Below are 27,270 nucleotides of genomic sequence, written 5' to 3' on the forward strand. Positions count from 1 at the left end.
GCCTGGATGGAAGCAGAGGCTGCGGCCTCTCGGGTCTCGTCAGGACATCTATAGGGCATGGAACCTGTGTGCCTAACAAGTTCCCTGGCAGGTTCTGATGCCCAGACAGGCCAGGACCCCATGCGGCCAGGAAGTCTCCAGGTGTCTCAGTCAGCTCGGGCCACCATAACAAGATGCCACAGACTGGGTGGCTTGAACAACACACATTTATTTCTCACAGTTCTGGAGGCGGGACATCCAAGATCAAGGTGTCAACCAATTCGGTTCCTGGTGGGGGCTCGCTCTCCGACCTGCACACGGCCGCCTTCTGGCTGTGTCCTCATGTGCCAGAGACTGACCTCTCTCACATCTCTTTCTCTTATAAAGCACCAGCCCTATGGATTAGGGCCCCACTTTTGGTCCTCATTTAATCTGAACTGCCTCCAAGTAATGTGGACCCGTGGCCTTTGGAGAGTTAGAGGCTCCTAACACTGGCCTGTTGGAAGCACACATGCCTACAGGATAAATGAAAACAGTGGAATTTTCCCCTAAGTTTCTCCCCCTCTTCGTGCTGGCAAAAGAAGCCCGTGAACGTTTCCGCAAGAATCACCTGCGACATCCTGTGTATCATTTAAATTTCAGAGTTTGTCCAGCGAGGCACAGATCTGGTCAAGGCATCACGGGTCCGCCAGGCAGAGGTGACGGCAGAGCTCACGCTGGTTCAGGAAGACGAACGGAGGGGCTTCCTGGCAGAGACGCAGCTGACCGCCGACCCCGACCGGTTCCTCCAGGTGACCCTGCTCCTGACTCACCTTCCGTGTCCCGGGAGCAGCCATGCTGGTTTGAGCGTGCTGTGGCTCGGTCCCCGTTCCCGTGTGGCTTGGTCCCCGTTCCTGTGTGCAGGAAGCTGGAGGCTTTGGCATCCTGATGGGAGATCACCTCCTGGCCTCCCATGTGTCAGCCTAGTAAACTTAGCCAAGTCCCCTGAGCCTGGTGTCCATAGTGTCCTTGTCTGTACGCCAGTGATAAGGGCTCTGCTGGGTGACCTCCCAGCAGCTGAAGTCAGAGAATCATGTCTGGTCGTTGGTGTCCAGGAGCGGGGTGATGGGGTGACCTGGTAGCATCCCCTCATCCTGGGCTGGACAAAAGAACAGTCTGTGGTTTTCCTGGTGCTCAGGCTCAGGGTCGTGGCCTTGGCCTCCGTTTGCAAGCCACAGAAGCCACATGACCCCCATGCCTCATTTTCCTGCTGTATAACCGGTGAATATGCTTCCCATCGAGAGGCAGGGGTGAATTGGGGACATTTTTCTGGAGGAAAAATAATGTACATTTTTCCATCAGTTTCATCCTCTCTTTTACTTACAGGCTTTTCACGAGGTCCTGCAGAGGCAGAGGTTGACACAGAGTGACCTGGAGGAAGAGGAGAATGCTCGAACCACCGAAGCTGTGGCTGCGCTCTGCCAGGTACGTGGCCTCGAGGTGCGACTGGCAGAGAACCCTCGGGATCTGAGTGTCCGGGAAAATCTCACATCCTCCTGGGCCCGGGGCCCCAAAGACCCAGGCTCAGGTCTAACCCTGGCACTCCGGCTGGGCAACCCAGGCAAGCCACACGCGCTTCATGGGCGCCTGTGCACGTCGGACACCAGGGTCATACCTGAGGCACCTTCCGTTTCCAGGATGCTCAGGACTCACTCCAATGTCTCTGGAGGCAAGGTGTTGAGAAGTTGGTTCATCCCAGATGAACAGTAGGCAGAGCAGTGACAAGGCAGGAGGGAGGGGTGCGGGCTTCAAACAGGGAGCCTGTGTCCGTGTGCCGGCACCAGTCTCAGTGTCCTGGGTCGTACTGACGTCCTGATGCCCGCAGTGTGAGAACCACTGTTTTGGAGGGGATGAGGCGACAGTCCAATGAGCTAACACAGGGTAGATGCTTTCGATGCCCCGTGTCCCCGGGACCCACCTGAGCTCACCACCAGCAGGGGACACTTGCCAGCAAGCTGACATTCCGTCCCTTGAGGTGGGATTGGAATCTAATGTCATGCTCAACTAAACCACCCCCCATCCTCCATAAAGTAAGGGTGAGAGAAAACACCCATCGACGTTTGCTGCGAGGAGTGAGCAATACATGTGGACGCATCTGGCCAATCTCGGTCTAAAATCCATCAGTGATTTTCTGGGCCGTAATCTATTTGGAGTAGATCTTGAGAAGGAAATGACAGAAGTGTAGGCTCCATATGGCTCCACATCTCTGGAAAGCGGGTTTCCATGGTACGATAGAGGGTGAGTTAGTTCCCATGGTCCTTTATCAAGGTTAGAGCCTGATAAACCATCAGTAAGGAGGCAGAATCTGAGAATAGACTGGCACATTCCTATCTACCTCTATGGTAGCAGCCTGAGGGAACACGGCTTTTTGTTGTAACTTAATAAGGTTACTGGAGTCATTAATTTAGGTTTTATTTATTTGCAGAAGTAGAACTTGCCAGTCCCTTCACTGTACCACACGCTACCTGATTACATCCCTCCTTCCTCTTAGCAGTTTCCCAGCCAGCTCACCTCCCTGCAAAGCGGTGCAAAAGTGTAAGAGAGAAGAGACGTTCAGGAATCAGACAGACCAACTCAGGGGCCCTTGCCGGCTGTGGTCCAAATGTGTGGCCCTGCCCTCATCACTTAATGTCTCTGGTCTAGGAGTTCTTAGCTGCCTTCCTTGTAGATTGGTCATATGAAAGGAACCGCTTGCACCCACAAATGCCACCGGTAGCTCTCGGGGTGAAGTCTGACATCCTTACCCTGGGCCATGATGACCACATAGCCCGGTCCATGAGGCTCCCACGTGACCTGACCCACGAGACCCATGTGACTTGGCCCAAAAGGTCCACCCAGTCTGCCTAGACCCCCCAGCCTTACCCATAAGACACCCTTGACCTAGCCCACGAGGCCCACACGACCTGGCCCACTCACCACCTGTCTGGAGTCATGTCTCTTGCTCGCTTCCTTCCAGCCAACCTCAGACATTCCTCAGTTTCCCAAAGGGGCTCTGGTCCCTCCTACCCCAGTGCCTCTGCATGTGCTTTTCAACTTCCTGACACATTGTCCCCTCCATTCCCGCAGTTTTGCTTGTTCTCATCCATGTCTCAGTCAAAAGTCACTCAGGGAGCCCCTCTTGACTCCTGTCCAGACCACTTAGATTCTCTGATCTATTCTTAGGGCTTTCACCCTCCCCGCCATTACACTTGTCATAGCAATGCATGCCCCCCCCCCCCCCCCCCAGTGAACCTGGCTGCCTTGTTCACTGCCGTGCCCCTGGCACAGAGCCCATATTCGGTGCCCAGGAGACATTTGCGGAATGAACCTATGAATGCTGTGAGAATAAAACATCTTTATACCACAGCTATCACCTTCAGGACTCCTTCAGTCTAGTGTTACATCACGTAATTATGACACATAATGCCGTGCAGCAAGACACCTCAAAGCCCAACGGCTGAAAATGACAGTGATTTATTCTCATTGTCTGTGCGTGGGCCAGAGGTTGGCTGATTAGGCTGGGCTTGATTAACACAACTTGGCAGTACTCCACCTGCCTCTTGTTTCCTCCTAAGCCCAGTGGGCTGGCCTGGAACGTTCTTCCCACAGCTGTGCAGAGGTCTAGCCGCCATACTAGCACATTTCACACCCACCTCATGCTATTGGCCAACACAAGTCACATGACCGAACCCAAACTTAAAGGATGGGGAGGTACTCCCTACTCCCCGGGGGGAAGACACTGCAAAATGATGTGGCAAAGGGGGTGGGTGCGGGGGAGAAAGCCTGCTATGTGCCGGCGCCAGGTCTAAACCTTACAATCAGCCCTCAAAGCAGGTGTTGTCATAGATCTGTATTCCTGTCTAATCCCTTTTACAGATAAGAAAACTGAGACTCCCTTTTATAGGATCCAGAATGTATGCACTTGCCCTGCCCTGAGTCTTTTCTCTGCGAGAAGCCTGGGAAGGGCCCTTGACCATTCGAGTCAGGCTGCAGAGGCGGAAACCTGAGTGAAGGAGCAAAGTCAGAGGGAAGTGTTGCCTTAGTTGGGTTCCGTGTGCGTCTGTTTGAGGGACAGTGTAGGGCTGAGGCCTGGAGCCAGCCTCTCTCCTCACCTGGGAGTCGCTGCTGTCCAGACCTGTCACCCACCCTGAGAGCAATAACACAAGTTAATTCTGGTTCTATTTCGGGCACAGAATAAATCACTATCTTCCAAGTGAAACGTGCCAGACTTAAGTAGAAACGATGTGTTTTATGGCCTGTCAGAGTATGTGACAAAGACTGCAGATGTGACTCTTTCGAGGGAGCAGACAGGATCCAGCACATTTTTTATTAGAAAGACCCTAGGTTAATGGACCATGTAGTTTCTGCAAAGTTAACCTTTCCTGAATTTGCAATAACATATTTTTTTGGTTTGACAATCATGCACAAGAACAACAAAAAGGTGTGTCTCAGTGTCCCCAGCCACCACTATGGAATGAGAGAGTCCAAGGTAGGAGAATCAATTTAAAAAACCTGTCTCCTGGCAGAAAATTGGGATTAGCAGAGGCTGGAAGAAAATGTAAATAAGTCCCGTATTTTTAAAACATTTTTATTGTGAAATGTAACACAAATAAATGGATAACATAAACTTATGGATTAACAAACAATTATTAAAAATACACCTATGTAACCACTACTGAGATCAAGAAAGAGAAAATGGCCAGGACCCCAGAAGCCCCTCACCTCTCCCCCCAATCCCAGTACCCTCCCCTCTCACAGGGGCCTGGCTTATATGGAAATCAGGTCCTTGCTTTTATATAAATGGAATCGTATAGCATGTGCTCTTGTGTGCCGGGTTTCTTTCGCTCAATTTTATGCTTGTGAGATTCATCCGCGGTGTGTGTAGCAGTTCATCCTTCCTCATTGGTCTGGAGATTCCATTGCATCAATACACCACCATGTATCCATTCTACTGTTGATGGACATTTGTGTGGCTTCTGATTTTAGACTATTACACATTCTGCTGACATAAAATTTCCTGTAGATGCCATTTGATACACTTGTGCACACATTTCTCTTGGGCACAGACCAAGGAGCAGAATTGTTGGATTAGAGTCTGTGTAGCTTCAATCTATAGCCTACACAGTTATTGCGATAGCCACCTGTTTGATTAGCATTTGTAATTCATAGATCAATTTGCTGAGAATTAACATTTTCACAACATCAAATCTTCCAATCTAGAAACATGGTATGTCTCTACATTTACTTAGGCCTTATTTAATTTTTCTTAATATCGTTTTATAGTTTCCACCCTTAGATATAACGTTTGCTTTAGTTTTGTTTTTTTTTCAGATCAAGGAAGTTTCCTTCCATTTCTATTTTGCTAAGAGTGTTTCTTATGTATGGAAATTAAATTTTGTAAAATGCTGTTTTCTTCATCTATTCACATAATTATATGATATTTTTCTGCTCTATTCTGTGAATGTGGCAAATTGCATTGATTTGGGTGATGCCATTAAGTGCATGCAAATACAGAACGTTAACATCTTTCTGAGTTAAACCTTTTAGCATTATGAAGTGAACCCCTTTATCGCTAGTCGTGCTTTTTTTCTTAGAAGCTGTTTTATATACTAATACCATAGCAAACAGTAACCCAGTGTTTACTAGGTGCTGACTATACATTCATTCCTTCCTTCATTGTTAAAATTTTAGCTGAGAGCATCATGGCTAAGATTATGGAGACTGCCTATCAGCGCCCTACATGCAAACTCATGTAATTTATTTGACCTCTCCTTTGCATTTACAGATGAAGGCTCAGCTTTCTCATCTATCAACTTTTTTTCATAAGTTTTGGGAAATTCCTCAGCCATTATTACTTCAAGGATTGCTTCTACCTGGGCTCTCACTTCTCTCCTTTGGGGACTCCAATTAAATATGCTGGACTCTCTTATTGTATCTTTTATGCATTTATCTTCTTCTCCATGTTTTCCATCCTTTAGTCTGTCCTTACTTTGTTCTGGATTTTCTCCTGATTTGTCTTCCAGCACACTAATTCTCTCTCCAGCTGCAGCTAAGCTGCAATTAAACCTGTACGTTGGGTTCATAATATTGGACACTATTCTTCAATCCTAGAAGTTCTAATTGGTTCTTTTTAAACTAAGCAGTGTTACTTTTTATAATTTCTTTGCTTTCGGGTTTAAGAGTGGCTCTTACCTTCATGAGCATAAAGAGCATCGATACTTTAAAGTCCAGAGCTTGTAATTACACTCTCCAGACCACCTGTGGGTTTGACGTGTAACTGCCGTGTGGCTCTCTCGGCTCAGGAGCTGTACTGCAGCACCATGGAAACGTTCCAGAAGTTTGTGGACACCCTGTTCCTGCAGACCCTCCCAGACGTGACCGGCCTCTCCCAGGCAGAATGTGAATACTTGAGGCAGGAGACCCAGGAGAACACCGCCCGGCAGCTGGGGACATCGGATCGTTTCCGGAAACAGCAGTGGAAACTGTTCCAAGATCTCCTGGAGCAGGAAAAGCAGGTGCGGGCACTTTGTAAAACCGAGTCTAGAGTCTGTGCTTTTTGAAACTTATGAAGACTCCTGAGAGGTTTCATGCATTGAGCCTATGCTAGATGCTTTACCAAGATTCTGATTGCTGGCCTTTCACGACAGCCCTCGGGGTGGGATGGAGAAGATCGCAAAGCCCTCCCCTCCCAGTACATGATGTCAGTAGGTGATGCTTCAGTTGCTCCATTAAGAAAGAGCTGCAAAGTATGTTCTTTAGAAAGAGAGAAATAAACGACAGAAGGGTTCCCAAGGGAGTGGACTGGGGGAGGGATTGCACACATGGGGCTCCTGTCTTTCAGTGAAAGTCTATTTCATTATTAAAGCCACGTACATATGTGGTAGATAGAATAATGGCCCCCAAAGAGCCACATCCTGATCCCCAGGACCTGTGAATACGGTACCTCACAGGGCACAAGGGCCTTTGCAGGTGTGATTAAATTAAGGCTCCTGACATGTGGGGTTATTCTGGATTACCTGGGGGGGGCCCAATGTAACCACAAGGGTCCTTATGAGAGGGAAGGAGGAGGGTGGGAGAAGGTGATCTGATGACGTAAGCAGAAGTCAGAGCGATGTGGCCATGAGCCAAGGAATGCAGGTGCCTCTAGAAGCCGGAAACGGCCAGGAACAGCCTCCCCCCTCGAGCCTCCAGGAGAAACCAGCCCTGCCCAGACCTTGATTTTAGCCCATTGAGACCCATTTCAGACTTCTGACCTCCAGAACTGAAAGATAGTGAGTTGGTGTTGTTTTAAGCCACAGAGTTTGTGGTCAATATGTTGCAGTAGCCATATAAAACTAACGAATATACATTAATTTTATTTTTTAAATATTAAAAACTGTTATATATATATATATATAAGAAGGAATTTCCAAGTGAGACTGACACTAACATCACCCACATTTACTTTCTTTTTCTCTCCTGCACACTAGAGACTGTATAACTAACATGCTTAATATCCCAGCATCCCTTGCAGCTAGCAGTGGCCACGTGACACAGTTCTGGCCTATGAGACAAGGTCTGGTACCTTCAAAGAGCACCTCTTTCCTAATACAAAAGCCACATGTTGCTAGGAGAAAACCCCTTCTCTTCTTCTGTTCTCCCTGTTCTTCCTGCCTACGTTACGTTACGTTACGTTACGTGCAGGAGGCCTGGCGGGACTCCAGCTTTGCTTTGACATCCTTTGATATCCTGGAGGATGCAGGGTAACGGGGGCTGATGTGCTCGGGATGGGGGTGCAGAGAGGCGGACAGCCCCGTGTCCCTGGTGGCACTGTTGAGTCGCCGTCCCAGCCCTGGACTGCCCAGCCCTTGTTATAAGAAACAAGCCCTGTTTCTTTGTGTTGGGTGTTCAACAAAAGAGCACTCAACTGATGCACTTAACAGAGGTTTCCAAGAGCAACTAATTGGAGTTGTTTAAAATACCAAGTGCAGTTGACCATTAAACAACGCAGGGGTTAGGGACTCCAACCACTGCACTGTCGAAAATCTGTGTATAACTTTTGACTTTCCCCAAACTTAACTACTAATAGCCTACTGTCAACCAGAAGCCTTCCCGTAACAGTAAATTAGTACATATTTTGTATATGTGTGACAACTGTACTCTTACAATAAAGTAAGCTAGAGAAAAGAAAATGTTATTGAGAAAATTATAAGGGAGAGAAAACACATTTACTGTATTTATTGAAAAACAATCCACATACAAATGGGCCCATGTAGTTCAAACCCATATTATTCAAGACTCCACTGTAAATAGAAGAAAGTGTTATGCAAACATAGGGCCATTCAGAGCTATGGGGTGGGCACAAGGCCTGGTTTCCTGCGTGTCCAATTTATTAGGCCTTCTCATTTATTTCAGCCCTCTGCCAGCTATATCATGATGCCCTGTCGTCAGTAACTGGTCTGTCTGTCCTGCATTTGGCTCTAAGTTCCTGGACGACAGCCCCTGCTTTCCATATTTACATTCCGTTATTCAAAGACTAGTGGCTGGGATCTAGAAAATGCTCAGGAAAACTTGGCTGCATTTCCTGCAACAATAATGCAGCTTTGGAAATTATCACAGGGTCACCTTGATCCTGAATTCTTGCAAGGGATGCGAATGAAGCTGAATTCATCGGCTTCATAACCATCCTGGGCCCCACAACTTAATTTATAGTCTCTGGAGAGGGAGAGGCCACCTGGGCCTCAGTGGTTTGGAAAGCTCACCAGGTGAATCTAATGTTCCTCTGGTGTGGGCTCCTCCAATGGAGGTGAGGGCCTTATAGAGACAGATGTGGTTTGTAGACAGGCTCTGTCGTGTGGTGAGGCCTGCGGGGTCTCTGACCCCGCTCCCCACACAAGAACGCAGGATATGGTGAGGCCAAAAAGGAACACCCACGGAGCCATAGGTAGGGGAGTCATACCACTATATTCTCCTGGTGGCACTATACTCCCACTGGAGGCTGAATCCACACTGTCCGCAAACTGCCATCCGCGCTTGCCAGCCCAGCCGCCATCTTCTTGCTAGCCCCCATTCAGCAGTTATATTAGTGGCCAATGGCTCACTGGTTACAGCTGACGGCCAACTAGCCACAGCTGATGGCCATTTACTACCTGAGCCAGCACCTGTCTATGTGAGGCTGAGAGCCTGGAAACTACTTTCTGGGGCTCTGCCCCCACAGGCTCCTAACCTTGGATGAATGCCTGGGTTTGGGCCAGAGCAAATCCGTTAATAGACTGGCTGTCGTGCAGGGCGTCTGGCGGGGTTTCTGCTCCCGCTCCCCACATAAGAACGCAGGACATGGTGAAGCCAAAAAGGAACACCCACGGAGCCATAGATAGGGGAGTCATACCACTATACTCTCGCTGGGGGCTGGGTTGGAGACACAGGAAACAGGAGTCACACAATTCTCAACCCTCACTCTGCTGCTTGCTAGCTTAGCCACCATCTTCTTTCTAGCCCCCATTTCCTGCTAGCGTAGCCACAGCAGTTATATTAGTGGCCAATGGCTCACTGGTTATAGCTGACGGCCAACTAGCCATAGCTGATGGCCATCCAATCACAGTTGATGGCCATTTACTACCTGAGCCAACACCTTTCTATGTGAGGCCGAGAGCCTGGAAACTGCTTTCTGGGGTTCTGTCCCCACACTCCACCCCTACAGGCTCTCACCTCATAATCTACGCAACAAGCGTCTTCTGCGAGGGGCCTTGTGCGAGGAGCCTGAAGGTGAATGCAATATCCTGGGCACAGCTAGGCTCTCTGGGCACAGCCAGGGTTTCTCAGGGCACCACCAGTACTTCTGGGCACAGCCAGACTTCCTGGGCTTCTTAGGGTACCACTAGTTTTCCCGGACACAGCCAGGGTTTCTCAGGGCACCACCAGTGCTTCTGGGCACAGCCAGACTTCCTGGGCTTCTTAGGGTACCCCTAGGCTCCCCGGGCACAGCCAGGGCCTCTCAGGGCACTGCCACTCTCTCTGGGCACAGCCAGACTTCCTGGACTCAGCCAGGGCTCTCAGGGCACTGCCACTCTCCCTGGGAACAGCCTGACTTCCTGGGCACAGCCATTCTCTCTCTATATTCTCGCTGGTGGCTGGGTTGGAGACACAGGAGGCAGAAGTCACACAATTCTCAACCCTCACTCTGCTGCTTGCTAGCTCAGCCACCATCTTCTTTCTAGCCCCCATTTCCTGCTAGCGTAGCCACAGCAGTTATATTAGTGGCCAATGGCTCACTGGTTACAGCTGACGGCCAACTAGCCACAGCTGATGGCCATCCAATCACAGTTGATGGCCATTTACTACCTGAGCCAGCAGCTTTCTATGTGAGGCCGAGAGCCTGGAAACTGCTTTCTGGGGCTCTGTCCCCACACTGGCTGACATGAGCCAGTTAACTAACCTCCCACAGCTCAGATTTTGCACAACTTGCCAAATGTCTCAGAACCCTAGCTTCTCTGTGAAAAAAAGTGGGGCTGAAATTCCCCACCAGGGATGCCGTGAAGTCACACTGTTAATGTCTTTTGCACAGTGTCCAGTCACTTGATGATCGTGACATTGAAAAAATCCAGAATTTTATTTCTGATAAATTATTAGACAAACACCGACGATTCCTCTGAAACTCCCTCGTTAGGAGGCCTGAAGTTATTTTAGGCACTCATCAGACTATGTGTAGCTTCTGGTTTTTATTTATTTGCCTTGTGAATATATGCATGTGAGCGAATTTTCCTTGGCTTGTGAAGAAATGTCTCAGGAGGAGTTTTGCACGCAAAAAGCAAGCAGAATAGTTAACGACCTCATCATCTGATTAAATAAGCATGACCCCAGACTGCCTTCAAGGTGTATATGTCATCATTAATTTACTGATTGATTGCTTACTTGCCTTAAATTACCACAAGATATTTAGAGATCCATGTTCCCTCCCACTTTCCATATTTCCTGGTTGATGATAAAAATGAGAGATGAACTTTCTGTGGTTCAGATGAATGAGAAGAAAAGCACCAACAAAACTCTTCATGGAAAAATCAAACGCACACCCAGACTATGAAATGCATTTCCTACATTTTCTACCCAAAAGGTCTTGGTAATTTCATATCCTGTTATCAGGGAAGTTGCTAGAGATTCTGCAATCTCCCACTTATCCGGCTAGAACAGGTCGTAGAACGGTGGTTCTCGAAGTGTAACCCGTTCTAATGCAGGGCTCTGGGCTTCTCCCCAGCCCCTGTGTCAGGCACAGAGATACCTAACATCCCTCCGCGATGTCCCCGTCCTAATTCTCAGAAGCTGTGGGTATGTTACCTTACGTGGCAAAAGGGGCTTTGCAGGTGGGATTGAGTTAAGGATCTTGAGATGCGGAGATTATCCTGGATTATCCAGGTGTGCTCAGTAGTTACGAGGGTCCTGATACGTGACAGAGGGGTCAGAGTGATGCAGTGTGAGAAGCACTCAGCAGACTTTGCTGGATTTGAGGATGGAGGCAGGGGACATGAGCCAAGGTATACAGGCGCCTCTAGAAGCTGGAAAAGGTGAGGAAGGGATTTTGCTCTAGAGCGTCCAGAAGGAATGCAGGCCTGCTGACGTCTTGGACTTAGCCCCTTGAGCCCCATTTCAGACTTCCGACCCCCAGAACGATAAGATAATAAGTTTGCGTTGTCTCCGGCTACTCAGTTTGTGGCAATTCATTACATCAGCCCTAGGAAACTAATACACCAGGACTTAAGAGTCTGCATCTTTCGCAAGGAGTGTGGCCGGTGACAGTCTACAGCGTAATGGTAATGACACCAATGCTGCAGTCAGTCTGCCAGCTTTTGGAGCCTGGCTCCACCTCTCACTCTCCTTCCGCTCTCTCCTGCACCCCACTCCAGGCAGGTTTCCGTCACGAGGCCACCAAACCTCTCACCTGTGCTGAGCTCGCAGGGCTCCCCGTTCTGTACTCACAGCAGCATTTGGCCAAGTTGGGTTCTCCCCTCCTCCATGAAACACTCGCCTGCATCTCTAGCTTCTCCTGCTACCTCGATGGTGGTTCCTTCTCACCTCCCTGATGTGTGAACACTGTCATGCCCCAGGTTGCAGCTCGTGACCCCCTTCTCTGCCTTCATGCACTCCCTTGGGGCTCTCAGCCAGTTCCACACCACGGTATTTAGTTTCTAATGCTGCCTAACAAGTAAGCGCCCAGACTAGAACCTTAAAACAACATGCAGTTAATCTAGCGCAATCGCTGTGGGCCAGGAATCCAGATAGAGCTAAGCTGGGTCCTCTGCTCTGCGTGTCTCACAGGCTGCGACCCAGGCTACAGCTGGGGTCTCAGCTGGAGGCTCGACCCAAGAGGCATTGCGTCCATGTTCACTCACATGGTTCTTGGCAGGATTCATGGTGTTGGACAGCAGCTTCCACACTTGTATCTCCAGCTCTGAACCCGTTCCTGAACTCAGCTCTCTGCGTGACATCTCCACTCAGATGATGCACAGGCACACGCGTGTAGTGTGTCCCAAACAGGACCACTGACCTTCCTGCCCAGCCCGCTCTGTCCGGGCTTCCTCCATCTTTCCATTCAATTGGGCTAAAACCTGTGGGGTTACCCTTGACTCCTCTTTTATTCACACCCTGCGTCCAACGGACAGGAAATGGTGCTGGTTCTGCTTCAATCTAATCCACACTGTCACCACTTTCCGTTGCCTCCACTCTTAGCATCCTGGTCAAAGCCACCATACCTCTTGTCACGGCAACAGCCGGCCCACAGGTCTCCTTCCATCTACCCTGGCCCCTAGTGGTCTATCTCAACCCCCGGCCAGAATGACACTTTTAATATATGTGATGTGCCACTGATTTTTAAGATACACGTCCTAAGTGTATTTTAACACCCAGAAATGGACATGCAGCTTCACTTAATTGGCAGTGATTCCTCTCCCTTAATGGTACCTAAAACGATAGTGCATCTTACAATCGCTGGCGCGTTCGAGTTGATAAAAGACACTCTACATCACATCGTGTCACTTCTTTGCTCAAAACACCAGTGGCTTCTCATTTCACTCAGAGCAAAGCCAGAATCCTCACCAGGCCCTGCAGGGCCCTGCGTGCCAGGACCTGGCTACCCTCTGCCCTCCTCATTCTCTGCCCCGGCGCCCTCTGCTCCAGCCTCACCGGCCTCGCTGTGTCCCTCTGGGCACGCTCCTGCCTCCGTCCTCCCATGTCACCTGCACCATGAGGCCCACCCTGACTGTGCTTTTTGAAGCTGCAATGCCTCCCTCCGCCCAGCAGGCCAGTGTTTGCCTTAGGTGTTGGCTTCAGAACCCAGCCTACCTATAAACCCAGCCTGTTTATAGCAGAATGCCATAAAACCCTTCGCACGTACAGGCGTGCCCTGTTATGTTCGTTCCTTTTCCCTTTCTCGCCTTCGTAAATGAAAGTTTGAAATAAAGAGTAAACTCACCCGAAACCACAAAATGACCCCGTAGCCAATTCCCAGCGCCAGCACGCTAGCTCACCAAAGCAGCTCGTTGCTTCTGAACTTGAACGTCCACGAGCCTGCGTTCCATAAAGTTGAAGAGGTTGGTGGGACAATGGTCGGCCCCGTCTGGCCCAGTGATTTTGACCGTCTTTCAATGCCATTGCTGGTTTTATCTGCATTCTCAAAATGCACACCGAAGACTCCATATACTTTTGTGACAGTCTGAATTTACCTTGTAGAGAATCAAGACTGTAGATTTCTAGAATGTTGTGGCTTCCCAAGGACTTTGACAGGTTGTTGTAGATTCTTCACAAGGGGAGTCCGCAGCTGACTTTAACAGAAAGTTTCAGGAAACGCAGTCACGTGATTGTGTGGTGAAGTACAAGTGTTAGGAATTACAGCGCCCAGGAGAAGTGACATCTAGGCCTGCTGTCTCCTTGGAGTTCCGCGTGCAGCGTGCGCCATCTTCAGGCTGCTGGAGGTAGCAGCCTCTGAACAGCTACAGCTGAGGAAAAGGGAAGGACCCTGTAACTTGGTCTGGCCGAGTTGGTGCGTGTTCTCCCAATGACACAAGATAGTCAGGGAGGAGCATAGTAGGGCCGGAAAAGACTGGAGCTTTGGACACAGACAGACCTAGATTTGAGTCCCTGCTCCACTTTTTAAAATTTATTAGCTGTGTGGCCTTGGACCTTACATGATTTTCCAGATAAAGCCACACTGCAGATGAGCTAACATCCAAAATCACAAAACACAAGGAACAATCCACCGTGAGAGTCAACACACACAGCAAACAGCAAGTTTCGATCACAACAAGCACCGAGAAATTCAGATGAAGGCACTGTTAGCACTTATAACGGAAGCGTTTAAAACAACACATAAGAGAAGGAATTACTAGCTATAAAACAAGGCACGAAAAAAAGACAACAGGCTAAAAACCATATACTTTTATTAGTGAAAATGATAGTCATGAAAACAAATTTAATGGACGGGTGAAACAGCAGATTAAACGTGGCCGAAGAAAAACAGTGTATGACCTAGAAGAGCGAGAAAATAGTGCATGAGACTATGGGACAACTTGTGCCAGCAGCTATGACGTCTTGCTATAAACGACAGCAATTAAAGCAGTGTGATCTGGACGCAGAAATAACAGACAGACCCATAGAATAAAAGGGAGAGCCTGGAAGGAGGTGCCTGTGGAAACTACGTAATACAGGCTGGCATGACATCCTGTCATAAAAGGATAATTTATCTTAATAAAGGGCGCTGGGACAGTTAGTACCCATTTGTCTGGAAAAAAGTTAGATCCCTTCCTCACGCCACAGAAAACAAAAATCAAATGCTTTACGATGTAAATGCAAATAGGAGAATGCCTAAATCTTTAGAAGAAAATTTTGATGAAATCAAGGGAGCAGGATTTTCAAACAAGAAATAAAAGGCACGTTCCAACAAGCAGTGACAGATGAGATGAACTTGAGCTGACCCTATCCCTCTGTCCTGGGCTTTAGGTGTGGCTGGAGGAGCATGCTCTGTCCACGGTTCTGGAGACACACCTGCGAGATGGCCATGAGAGCGTCATCCACCGAGTGTTGGGCCACCTTGGTGGCCTCAGTGAAGAGTGAGTACAGCTTTCTGAAGGGTCGGGGCCTTGTGTCCTGGGTGAGTGTCCACCCGAGCCTCAGTGTCCTCTTCTGTAAGGTGGACACAGTAACTGCCCCCTGCCTCTTACAGTGTGGTTTTGAGATCAACTAAGTTGTAAATATAAGTGTGGAATAGAGTGACAGCAGAGTTCCATGGATAAAGGCTCCGAGTCAGAACTGATCTGGGCCAGTGACTTAGCATTGCTTACCCTCAATTTCCTCATCTATAAAATGGGGCTAAGAAGACCTACTTCAAAGACTTGTCTTTCACAGGAGCTTTTTTAAGACATCTTTTTTGAGGTATAATTTACATACATTAAGTATACAATTCAATGATTTTTAGTAAATTTGCAGTTCTGTACCCATCACCATGATCCAAATTTAGATCATTTCCATCACACCCAATAGACCTTTGTACCTATTATTTTCAGTCACTCCCCATTTATTAACACATTTTTATATTCTTTTTTTAAAATTTTTTATTGGGGAACAGCGTGTTTCTCCAGGGCCCATCAGCTCCAAGTCGTTGTCCTTCAATCCAGTTGTGGAGGGCACAGCTCAGCTCTAAGTCCAGTCGCCATTTTCAATCTTTAGTTGCAGGCGGCGCAGCCCCCCATCCCATGCGGGAATTGAACCAGCAACCTTGTTAAGAGCTCACGCTCTAACCAACTGAGCCATCCGGCCGCCCCTCCAGAAGCAGCTCGTTGTCTTAAATCTAGTTGTGGAGGGCGCAGCCCATTGGCCTATGTGGGAATCGAACCGGCAGCCTTCGGAGTTAGGAGCATGGCGCTCTAACCGCCTGAGCCACCGGGCCGGCCCTTAGGTGTCTTGTTTACTATTCTATCTTATCTCCCTTTTGGCTTGTTAGCCTTTTCTTCGCTTCAGGCCTTCATCTGATTGGACGATACCCACCCATGTTAGGAAGAGCAACCTGTTTCCATTCTACCAATTTAAATGTTGGTCTCATCCAGAAACACCCAGAATACTGTGTGATCAGATGTCCAGGCACCTGTGGCCCAGTCAAGTTGACACATAACATTAACCATCACACTCAGAGAAGCCAAGAGCATTGACCCCAGCCCCCTGCTCACTTTTCCCAAAGGTCTGTGCGATGCATCCTGCAGAGGCATGACCTGCTCCTGCGCTCAGCCCTCCGGAGGCTGGCTCTCCGTGGCGGTGCCATCACCACCCTGACTCAGATGAGACTGTCTGGAAAGAAGAGCCTTCTCCAGGAGCTGCGTGAGCAGCTCGCCCTTGAGCAGGGCTCCTCCCAGTGTCTGGACGAGCATCAGTGGCAGCTGCTCAGAGCCTTGGTGAGATCGACGGTTCGGCCCCCAACCCGTCCCAGAGAGGTGGTGCCTTCCTCAGGTTCCAGCGCGTTAGCCAAAACCCAAATCCTGGGGACGGTGGCAGCTCCATTGGGAGGGCACCCCGTGTACCCAAAGGCTCTAGTGTATGCTATAATGAGAATTATACTAAAAATGCATAAGAAATCGGGGCAGAGATAGGTGCGGTCACCATCAGGAAGTTAGGAGAAAGGGGCCCTGTAATCTGATTCCAGCTTTTAACAAATCCAAACAAAGAACTTGCGAATTGTGAGCCTGGGATTTAAACTTAAGTGGGCTAATTCCAGGTCTTACGCAGCCACCGAGCCATAGGAGCAGCTGGTGTATTTGATGCATTGGTGAGGGATAGCTTATACTCTTTTGCTCCGCCCAGGAGGGCTCGGTGGTGCTCTACCTCTGAGCCCCTCACCACCTTCTCTGACTCTTATCCTTACACAGAAAGGCAGTCCCCACGGCCCCATATGCCCTGCCTTGGCTTCTGTGATGTCCCAGACTACTCTCAGAGTCAGATACAGCTTCAAAACCTGGCTCTGCTGTGTGACTTTTAGAAGGTTACTTAACATCTCTGAGCCTCTGTGCCCTCATCACTCCAAGTGTTCAGGCCTCACGGTGTTCTAGAAGAATGAGGAGGTTCTTGTATACGTGGGATGCTACAGATGGCACTGGGCACACAGTTGGTGCTCAATAAATGCCTTCGGTTGGGGGGGGTGGACTGTTAAAACAGACCCCTGCTCATCCGTTGTGTGTTGGGTTTTGGAAACCTAGAAGCCCCTACTTTCCACCTCTTCTCCACCCCTTCCCCCACCTTCCTGGGACCCTGGGCAGGGCCGACCCCACACCCAGTTCTGGTCCTGGTCCTGGTCCAGGCCAGAGCTCCTGTGCACGGCAGCAGCCTGGGCTCCTCCCTCTCCCTGTCCCATCCTTTCCAGGAGACGCGTGTCCTGGAGGAGACCGGCAGGCTGGAGGAGGAGGCGCAGCAGATACGGCTGCAGCTTCAGCAGCAGCTCCTGGCCGAGGCCCAAGAGGTCGGGCAGCTCCTGCAGCAGCACACAGAGCAGGCCATCGGGCAGGCACTGCTGGGCCATGCGCGGAGCGCGGCCACCAAGAGCCGGACCAAGGACAGGGATGACTTCAAGGTGTGTGTCAACGTGCGTCCCCAGGGAACCCAAGGGCAAGAGGGATTGGGGTGGGGTGGGAGGGCAGGGGCAGGTGGAAGGTTGGGTTTGAACAGAGCAGTGGCCTGGGTGCTGGTCCTTGCCAAGGTTACCTGGCTTCTGGAAGTGGAAATGGCCTCCCGCCCAGATGGTGTGGTTTTCCGCCTGGTCCCCAGCCGTGTCCCATCATTCTGAGCAGGAACTTGGCCTTTACAGCAGGTCTGAGAGGGACATGGTTTCACTCAGAGCCACCTGGCTGCTCCATAGCAAAGACGGGATCTGAACCCAAGCCGCTCTCCCAGAGACGTGGGCCTTCCCTGCCCGTGGCCGCCTCCGTGGAGACGTGAGGCCTGCCGAGTTGATCCTGACCTCAGGCTAAGCAAGGCAGTAAAATCACTTTGCCTTGAGTGGGCGGCGGGCTACTCCTTATATTGACAACGAGGATAAACCCCAGGGATAACGGTAACCGCAACAGGAAGTAACGGTGGCGTCACACCTCCAAGTCTGCGTGAGGGCTTTTGCCGACCTCATCCCATCAGGTTCTCACGATCAGGGCAATTTTCTTCCCATTGTCCAGGTGGGAAAAATGATGCTTACCACTGGGCAAAAGGCATGTTTAAAGCTTTAGTGAGGGGCAGAGTTGGCACTGGAGCCCGGTCTTGCCCTGCGTGACGAGTACATACCCTGCTTCTCCTTGGCTGCCACCCCCCTCAAGCTGTAGGAAAGGCGAGACACCCCCACTTGCTACTGACCACTGTGGAAAGTGTCCCTGGCTGGCAAACATGGGCATTTGCAGGCCTGGAAGGTCACCTCCTTTCCCTAAAGTTCTACAACTCTTGCCTAAGAAATGCTCATTGCATGAAAATGGAATGAGATATCAGTGTGGTGTATTCTGCTCTCAGCTTCCCGAAGGGACTCTGAGTCAGGATTAGATAATGCTGAACCCCCACCCCCTACACACACACACAAGAAAGAACAGGTGCACAGTTTCGGGAAGAATGTTCATTTATTTGACCTCTGTTCATAGGCTTCTTGGCCCTAAGCCCTGTGACGGGTGCTGGAAATAGAGAGTGATCTGGGGGGGTGGGAAGGACAGCGTTTCTGCCTTCACGGAGCTTCTGATCTAATGGGAGGCCCAGCAGTGATGGAGAGCTGGCCACGCCAACGAATCATGGAGAAGTTTTGCTGAAGCGGAGCCGAGAAACAGACAGTGCCTGAAGGGAGATCAAAGAGGGCTGTGAAATTGGAGACAGCACAGCAATCTGGGTTGGGAGTGGGTGGACGTTGAGAGCCAGGGCAAGGGGAGGCAGGGGAACGCGTGTGGCCTCTCTGCTGAGTCCTTCCCCTGCCCACAGAGGACGCTGCTGGAGGCGGCTGTGGAGAGCGTGTACGTGACGAGTGCCAGCATCGATCGGCTGGTGCAAGCGTATTACCAGCAGATGGGGAGGGTCCTGCAGGACCACGAGGAGTGCAAGCTGCAGCATCTGAAGGCCCTCCGGGGTATGGCACCCTCCCCGGGGAGCCCCACAAGCCACAAGCCCAACATACTCTGAGTTTGGGACAGAATGCGATGTCAGGTTTTTCTAATTTTATTTGGGGGAATTTTATTTCTTTCTAATGTTTCATGTATTTATTTATCTCCTGCTTTGTCCCCAAAATGCTTTTTAAATGGCACTTAAAGAAACAGGTACATACAATGCTAGTTTTAAAAAGTAGATGAATCAGGACAAAGGCAGGACAGTGAGATGGAGTTAGGGAAGGGTCATTATCTAGGATACGTGTCATCAGATTCCTACTTAGTGGTGACGTAGTGTTGTCTCTGGGCTTCCTGGTGGCCAAAGAAATGGAAAGTTCCTCAATTAAAGTTGTTGGAGTGACCCTGAGAACAGACCAGTGGCCATGCAATGTTCCCAAGACGATAAAAGAGTACCCCGAGTAATGGAATGGACAGCGTCCCCAAGACCAGCAATGACATCGTATAATAATAGACGTAAAGTTTCGTGAAGGCCACTTCCTGTACCAGCCTGCCCTGCATGGGGGCCTCCGAACAGGGTGGATCCCATGTTCTCTGAAGGGCTTCGCCTGGATCGATCGGATTTGGAGCCCATCCCAGGCGAGCGGATGGCCGCGGATCCTGGGGGCAGTCTGCTGTGAATATGATTCTCTCAGTGAGCGCAGCTGCCGCCATTTTCTTCCCCTTGTCCTGGGGAATCTGAGCCCTAGATTCAAACAAAGTCTGGGACATGCACAGAAATATGCCAGCTCTCCAGGCCCTTCCTTCAGCATGGTTTTCCAAATAAGGGTTGCTGTCGCTCAGCAGGATACAGGCGTGATTGGGACATTCAGGGCCAGGGAGCTCACTTCCCCTCTGAGGCCTCAGTTTCCCCATCTGTGGGACTAGGGTTGGGATCGCCCTCCATGCATCCCCTCAGCTCTCTGCCTCCTGCTTCCCCAGCTCTCACGTGGGGATTTGCTAATAAGTGAATTGAAATGATGTAACTTAGTTTAATGGACCACATGAACTTCTTTTTCCTTCATTCTGTAAATTCTATTTTATTTAAAACTCATAGAATGTCATGCCCCAGAGGCTCTCCAGTTAAATCTCCCTGCAAGGGCCAGAAAACTCGGATCCAGTGCGGTCAGGGGCCTTTCAGACGTCTCACAGCTAGGCAAGTGTAACAGCTAGTTAAGTGGAGCAGCTAGGGCAGTGTAAGTATGTTCTGATATACAGTCCCATGGACCTCAGATGTCAGAGGCCAAACCTCCCACCCCTTAGAAAGCACCCACTCTCTGGGGAATTTGAGCCCTAGATTCAGATTAAGTTTGTATGGCTGACTGCACGCCCACAACCCTACGTATTGAATTGTTTCCCCCTTCTGGTGTGGGTTTTTAGCTGCTTGTGGTCACCTCTTCATGTTAAATCTTTCTTCTGTGCCTCCCTTTCTCCTGATACCGGAACATGGGGCCGAGCAGTCGGAGGTGTGTGATGGAAGCCATGGCACCCTCACACACGCCGAGCCCTTCCCCAGGGTGGACCAGTGTGTAAATGGCACACCCTTTGAGAACAGACCTGTCCGGCAATCTTTGTACCCAGCACCCGCCCCAGACCTGGCACAGAGTTGATCTTTCAAACATGCACCTTGATTCATTGTGTATTAAATGTCCTAGGAGAGAGAATGGAAAATTACAAGCTGCGGAAAAAGCAAGAACTTGGTGACTCTTCGTCAGGGGGCAAGATGGCAGGTGGAGTTCACGAAGCGTCCCAAGCCGTCCATCAGAGGTGATGGCTCCACTTTTGTCTGCATGGGTCCCCACCTAGGGGCACGTTCGGCCCCCTCCACGTCTCTCAGCGTCGGACGTGGCTTGCATGCGTCTGCCTCCCCAGCCAGCGTGGAGGCCCCCTGCTCTACACGCGGCCCCTCGAAGGGGCCTGCACAAGGGCATGAGCGAGTTAAGTGTGGAGGCGGCTTGTTTCCCAGTTTCAGTGGTGTTCACGGTCCTCACCTCACTCATACCTTGGGTTCCCCCAGAAGCAGACCCTGGCACAAGGACTGGGGGGCAGGTTGTTTACTGGGGAGGTGACACCAGGAAGCGTGGTGAGGGAGCACATTTTTCAGAGATTCTGTAAACCCCCAAGGGTTAATCCCTTTTATGCTGCATCAGCCTGTGGGTGCAGGGGCTGAGTGTGGAGTGTGGCTGCAGTAAATCCAGTAAATCGTGGCCATTCTTCTCTCGTGGCTCCTCAGGCTCAAGGACGGCTATCAGTCACTAATTCCCACGACTCAGCAGGCCTTGGGGAAGGTCTGCGCTGCGTCTCGTTAACCAGCTGGCCAGCGCAGCGGTGACGGCCTTCCTTCCTTTGTCCAGGATGCTGGCGCAGCAGAAAAAGTTCCTGGCGCAGTTCACTGTGCACGAGCGGGTCCGCCTGGATGCGTGGAAGCAGAAGGCCGGGGTCATGGACCAGCTGGAGGCCCAGCTTGAGACCCAGCTACAGGTACACGTGTCAGAAACAGGCCTCTGCCAAGAAGGTGGTGGTTTAAAGAGGTGGAAATAGCAAAAGGCCAGCCTCGTGAACACAGGTCAGCAAAGGGGCCTCTGTGGGGGGACCGCACGCCCGCTCGGGGCTCCTCGGCCTCACTGTCTGAGTTTCACTGGCTGGTGCTTCCTACGTCAGCCTCACCGCTCGACTGTGAGCCTTGAGGTCAGTAGGGCTGTGCTGATCCCCGCGTGTCTGCAGCGCCCAGCTCGGGCCAGGCCCTGGGCACAGTCGGTTCCTGTCCTTTGAGCTGGAAGAGAAATGAGCATGGACCTCCCTCCCCACCCCGGGTGACAATGGCCATGTGGGCTGCTCAGTGGGAAGGCTAACGTCAGTGTCATGTACGCGGTGTTGCCAGGCACTGAGGCTTGCATTTTATCTGGAACGTACAGGAAGCTCAGCCCGTGTGACAGAAAGTGAATCTTTTACTTATTTTTTTCACAGAAAAACCTCATCAGTGTGTGATTATAAAGCACAGCTATAAAGCAAAGTGGTTGCTTTAAAAAAAAAATCAAATATCCCAGACTGAGGCCCGTAACAGAGTGGTGGCCCATCATAGCCACTGCCAGTGTGGCACTAACAGTGGTGCCAGTGACAAAATGATAGTAATGCTGGTTCACACTCATTGAGGGTCTATTATAGCTAGTCACTGAGCGGAGAGCATTACATACACCATCTAATGTCATCGTCCCACAACCGAGGAGGAGACGACTACTAGTATCCCAGTTACAGACAGGGACACTGAGCCTCCAAGACGTTAAGTCACGATCCTGGTTCACACAGTTAGGAAGTTGTGGAACCCACAGGTCTGTGTGGTTCAACTACGGGGTTGGGAGTGAAGAACTCAGACTCTGGAGTCAGGCAGAAGTGGGTGAGATCCTGGTTCAGCTACCGCTGCCTCTGTGGCCCTCAGCCCCTTACCTCAGTGTTCTCATCTGTAAAATGGGGATCCATGACCAATGTGAGTGGAGATACAGTTACCTGGCAGGAGCTGGTAATAGCTCCCTGCCTATTAGCTAACACTCGCCTCTGACCTGCTCCCTGGATGCTTCCGGGAGAATTTGCCTCCACACTGGGGGCACAGCCCCCGTCAGCCACCCTCGAGAGGGCCAGCCTCATTCTGGTGGAGAGGATTTAGAGGCAGAGCAGGGCAGAGGGAGGCACAGCTGATTATCTCACTCTGTACTCAGGAAGCTGAGCAGACCTTCATCTCCGAGCTGGCGGCCTTGGCCCGCATGCCCCTTGCCGAGAGCAAACCACCTTCAAGTAAGCGTGGACTGTCAGGTAAGTAGTGGGAGGTGGTACACAGCAACCGGGTCTCTCTGGACTGGGAACTAGCTCGGTGGCCTTGGGCACCGCACTTACCCTCTCTGGGCTTTTGTGTCCTTGTCTGTAAATGAGCAGGCTGTTAGGACACTCCTTAGGCCCCCTTGCTTTCCTGTGTTCAGTAATTCTGATTCCTGGGCCTGCTGTTCACCAGCTGTGTCTCATCCTTCACTCTGCTTCTCCATCTGCAAAATGGGAATAACTAAATCTCCTCCCCTGCCTGTGGTGACTTCAGTGACGTCACACGGCGTCACAGCCTGGTGACAGGAAGATGTGTAAAAAGACAGAGGTCTGTTAAAATAAAACTTGCACTCTGGAGCTCTTTCCAGGTTCTTACTGCTTCAGAAGTCTTCCAGTCAGCTGGCTGCAGTAGAAACACAGCGGGAGCCTGACGGACACGAGTTCAAATCCCAGCTCGGCCACTTACGTGCTGTGTGGCTTGGGAAAGCACTTCACCTCCCCGGGCCTCAGTTTCCTTACAAGTTAAATGGGTATAGTAGCAGTAAGGCACTGAGTGCATTCCTGTCCCACAGAGATACTCAGAAACTGTCAGGCTGGGTTGGAGTAAGGCTGAGAAAAGCTGTCATTTGCCTGAAGGCTCAGAGCCAACGTCTGGGTTCATGTGTTTTCAGAGAAGTCCCTAAGGACCAAAAGGAAGAAGGCTCCGCTCCGGGAAAGAGGGGACCCTGGGGGACCCCATGACGATGACCCTGCCTCTGGGGGACACCACTCTGGATCACTCAGGTACAACAGAGTCCCTGGCTTACTGCCTATGGATGCTTCCTGACCACCTACTGTGTCATGGGCAGACCTGGAATCAAAGTTCTGACCAGATGCATTTCTCCCATGTTTTGAGCAGCAAAAGGCTAAGCCAGCAAGACAGTCACGCTGCTGATGGTGAGAATTCCAAGAAGATGCTAAAGAAAAGAAGCAATTTGTAGTTTAAGGCCGGTTGGGGACCGAACCTGAAGACCTGGTCTGCGGGTGTCTGCCCTTCCCCAGCCATGTGACAGTGAGGAGGGACCTGGCCAGCTGGGGCATGGGGAGGTGTCCCCTCTGCTCATAGGCTTGCCGTGATGGGGATGGAGAATGGATGTGAAAGCCCGAAAAGGCACCAAGGAGTGTGGTGGACCCTACCACCTGAGACGATTAGACTCCCGTCTTGGAAACGCGTCTCTGAGTTTTGTGTCTCAGGCTCTGTTCCCCCGGGGTCTCGTTCTTCCTGGCTCCCTGTGCCTTGGTGCCCCCCACCTCCCCGACCCGCCTTCCCCAGCATGAAGTTGTTTCATTCCAGCTGCAGGCCCCTCTGCTGTCCACCTCTTGGTGACGTTCTGCTGGTAGTCACAGGTCTTCAGGTGTTGCTAGAGTTTTCTGGGTCTGAGACTTTTCTCCTCCATTTCCACCGCCCCCCACCGCCCCCCTTCTGTCCCACCTGCAAGGCCACTGGCTGCCACAGGGATCTCATCAGGCCCCATTCCCGTCCTTGGCTCAGCCAGCAGCCTGGTCACTGGGTCATCTGAGTCGCAGGCCCCAGGTCCCTGAGACAGACAATGCCAGACCGCAGCCCTGCCATAAGGAGGAATGTTCTCGGGGCACTGCTTCCCCAGGGAACGACCAGAGACACCACTGCCAGGGGAGGACTTTCCCACAAGAAAGAAAACTGCTCTTTTCATCGAGATCAGGGGTTCTCAACCTGGGCACTATGGACGTTTTGGGTGAGATAATTCTGTTTGGGGGAGAGGGCCGTCCTGTGCATTGTGGGATATGTAGCAGCAGCCCTGGCCTCTACCTACCAGATGCCAGCACTCCCCAGTTGTGACAACCAAAACTGTCTCTGGACACTGCCAGATGTCCCCTGGGGGGCCTAACCCATGGATCTAAGTCCAACTGAGGTGGCCCCAGGCAACCAGGAGGAAGAGCTCAGCGTTTCCACAAATTCCCAGGACTTAGTGGCCTCCATGGTCTGGGAGCCACTGTCTCGGCGATTTTATGGACCATTTATGACCTGAATTGTTATTTCTTAAAACGTAAACTAAACCCTCTTAGGAAAGAGCGGCTCTGGAACAGAAGACGTAATCCATGGTTTGCGAACACACCTTCAGAGCATCGGCCAAGCCTAAACGGGATTCCCAAAATTAACCAACAGCTCCCTCTTGTGGTGAAATACAACGTTTCACTCTGCACAAACAAAGCTTCCTTCATGCAGTATTTTGAGAACCTGGTTTGCATAGAAATCACTTTTATTTTTGTCACATGGGTCCTCGGCCCAGAGGCATTCCGACCGCAGACCGTACACATCCAGTCTCACTGGCTGCCTCAGTCTCCAGGGATCTTGCAAGGATAATCGGTTTACTTATGTGTCCAGCTTCCTTAGCCCATGGGACTGTCACAGGTCACATGCTGGGGGACCCTTCCCCACCCCTCACCGCCCAGCTACTGTGCTTGGCACAGTCTGGGGCACAGAACTCGTGATAAAGACTTAAATGGCAACACCCCAGTCAGGCCGGTGGGCCATTTCTTTTATTTTTTCACAAGCTTTGAATTCAGAAATAAGAGCCACAATAAGTAAATTGTTAAGTAAAAATGGGGGGTGATTACAAAGGAAAACTGTACAAAACTTTAAAAATCTGAATGCCCCGTCAACCTTCTCAGAGAGACAAGGAAACGGGCAATTGGAAGCGGCCATCGCCCCACCGTCATCAGCCCTACCTGGGACGAGAGACCCCTTTCTGAGTATGAACCAGGGCTGGCTGGAAGGACACACAGACCGGAAAGACGTCATGGCCAGTGACAAGTGCCACGGAGACCAGGGTTTCAAACACGGGACATGGCTGACATTTCCCTGCCAGCAGTGGAAGGCTCCCTGCTGGGGCGGGGCGGGGCGGGCTTCTCTCCAGTACAGACTTGGGATGGGGCAATGAGTAAACATCTCCTGTTGAGAGTTTTGGAGGTGCCCTGCGGGCCTGAGGTCTTGGCAGTGTCTACCTCGGTCCTCGGTGACATTCCGTCAGACGCACTCACAGACTTGCATACATAACTTAGTAACATGCATCAACTATCCTAGAACAGCTACAAGGGTGCAAAGGAACCACTCAAGAATCATGGAGCTCGGGAGTGGGAAGTGAAGGGACGGTACGAGATGACGCTAGAACCTGCGCTCACTAAGGGCAATGAAGACACCATGCTCAGAGGTGGAGTCGGCATGAACACACACGTGTGGGGCAAGGAACGCCAAGCAAACATACCAGACTAGTACCACGTCTTCCTAAACAAAAGAGGAGAGAACATCATTGAATGTGTCCCCCCATCAGTACCAAATAAAACTATGGGCTTCGAAAACACTGACAGGGAAAGGGACGGACATTACTCCCAGAATCCTTCACTCTAGCTCATCCACTCGTCCTTGGTCAACCGAGGCTGGTGATGTTGGAGCGGCCGCCAGGGGGCGCTACGATGCGGTGGCCAGTGCGCCTGGGGTTGTTGTCATCTATCTGGGCACCTGAAAGAGGTTAAGAGTCGGTCACTTCTGTCACCAGCTCCCCTTGCTGCTCCTGAGGGCTGCGTCCCCGGCCTGTGGGATGCTGAGCCCTCGTCTTCACTCAGACCAGGATCACCTCGGGGAAGGCTCCCCGACCCCCACTGGCTTCACTGCTTTCTCCTCTGTGCCCCCGCGGGCCCTGGGGTCACCTCACCCTCTTGCAGCCCTGACCATAGTGAGGTCTTTCTTGTCTGGCTTCACGTTCTTGAGACAGGGGGACAAACACAAGTGCCTACTGTGTTCGGGCACATACTGGGTGCTTTACCATTTGTTCGATTTAGAGCACACAGCAATACTACCTCCAATTTATGGATGAGGCATTTGAAGCTCGGCTCACATCTCTTGGGAGATGCAACTAGAGGGTGGGAAGCCAGGATTCTGGCATCAGCGAGCTTGTCTGCAAACCCCACATGCCTAATACACACACAGAACAAGTCAGCAGAGCCCAGTGCTCCTAAGGTGTTTTATGCATGGTGTGCTTGGGAGCGCACGTGCGTGTGTGAACTACTCAGCTGGAATCACCCACCTCATCTGCAATGGGCACATCTGCATGGGGGCAGGGGGCCAGCATTTTTTGTTTTAATTCTGCAAAATCAACCATCCAGTCTAACCCCACGCATTCTCTAATCTCACTGTAGTTAAATGAAGATTTTAAATTCCAGCACCCAGCCCAGTGTCTGGTGCTCAGTATGTATTAAACGAACAAATCGTGAGTAATGGATAATGCTGGAAGAAGGAAGGTTGTGGAGAAGATCTAAGACCAGTTCTTACATTTTT

At 50.8% G+C, this 27,270-nt stretch overlaps 2 protein-coding genes across 6 annotated transcripts in view; one reads left to right on the forward strand and one right to left on the reverse strand.

The window, feature by feature from the left end:
* The window catches only part of EVC (EvC ciliary complex subunit 1), a 47,313-nt gene extending 21,017 nt beyond the window's left edge, over window positions 1-26,296 (forward strand). For 2 of the 3 annotated variants that reach the window (XM_074321115.2, XM_074321121.2), the window contains exons 10-21: window positions 622-770; window positions 1,345-1,443; window positions 6,300-6,512; window positions 14,962-15,071; window positions 16,196-16,406; window positions 17,369-17,575; window positions 18,949-19,093; window positions 20,762-20,873; window positions 21,461-21,587; window positions 22,820-22,913; window positions 23,588-23,699; window positions 23,812-24,124. In XM_074321115.2, coding sequence (XP_074177216.2) covers window positions 622-770; window positions 1,345-1,443; window positions 6,300-6,512; window positions 14,962-15,071; window positions 16,196-16,406; window positions 17,369-17,575; window positions 18,949-19,093; window positions 20,762-20,873; window positions 21,461-21,587; window positions 22,820-22,913; window positions 23,588-23,699; window positions 23,812-23,896 — 1,664 coding nt within the window. In that variant the 3' untranslated portion in view covers window positions 23,897-24,124. Of the gene's footprint in view, window positions 1-621; window positions 771-1,344; window positions 1,444-6,299; window positions 6,513-14,961; window positions 15,072-16,195; window positions 16,407-17,368; window positions 17,576-18,948; window positions 19,094-20,761; window positions 20,874-21,460; window positions 21,588-22,819; window positions 22,914-23,587; window positions 23,700-23,811 lie in introns of all 3 variants that reach the window. The other variant, XM_074321116.2, reaches the window with a different exon arrangement.
* The window catches only part of CRMP1 (collapsin response mediator protein 1), a 50,781-nt gene continuing 48,964 nt past the window's right edge, over window positions 25,454-27,270 (reverse strand). For all 3 annotated transcript variants that reach the window (XM_074321132.2, XM_074321138.2, XM_074321141.2), the window contains exon 14: window positions 25,454-26,454. In XM_074321132.2, coding sequence (XP_074177233.2) covers window positions 26,363-26,454 — 92 coding nt within the window. In that variant the 3' untranslated portion in view covers window positions 25,454-26,362. The remainder of the gene's footprint in view (window positions 26,455-27,270) is intronic.

This window comes from Rhinolophus sinicus, chromosome 1 (assembly GCF_057876585.1).
Source record: "Rhinolophus sinicus isolate RSI-liver-muscle chromosome 1, RSI-T2T, whole genome shotgun sequence".
NCBI classification, from domain to species: domain Eukaryota; kingdom Metazoa; phylum Chordata; class Mammalia; order Chiroptera; family Rhinolophidae; genus Rhinolophus; species Rhinolophus sinicus.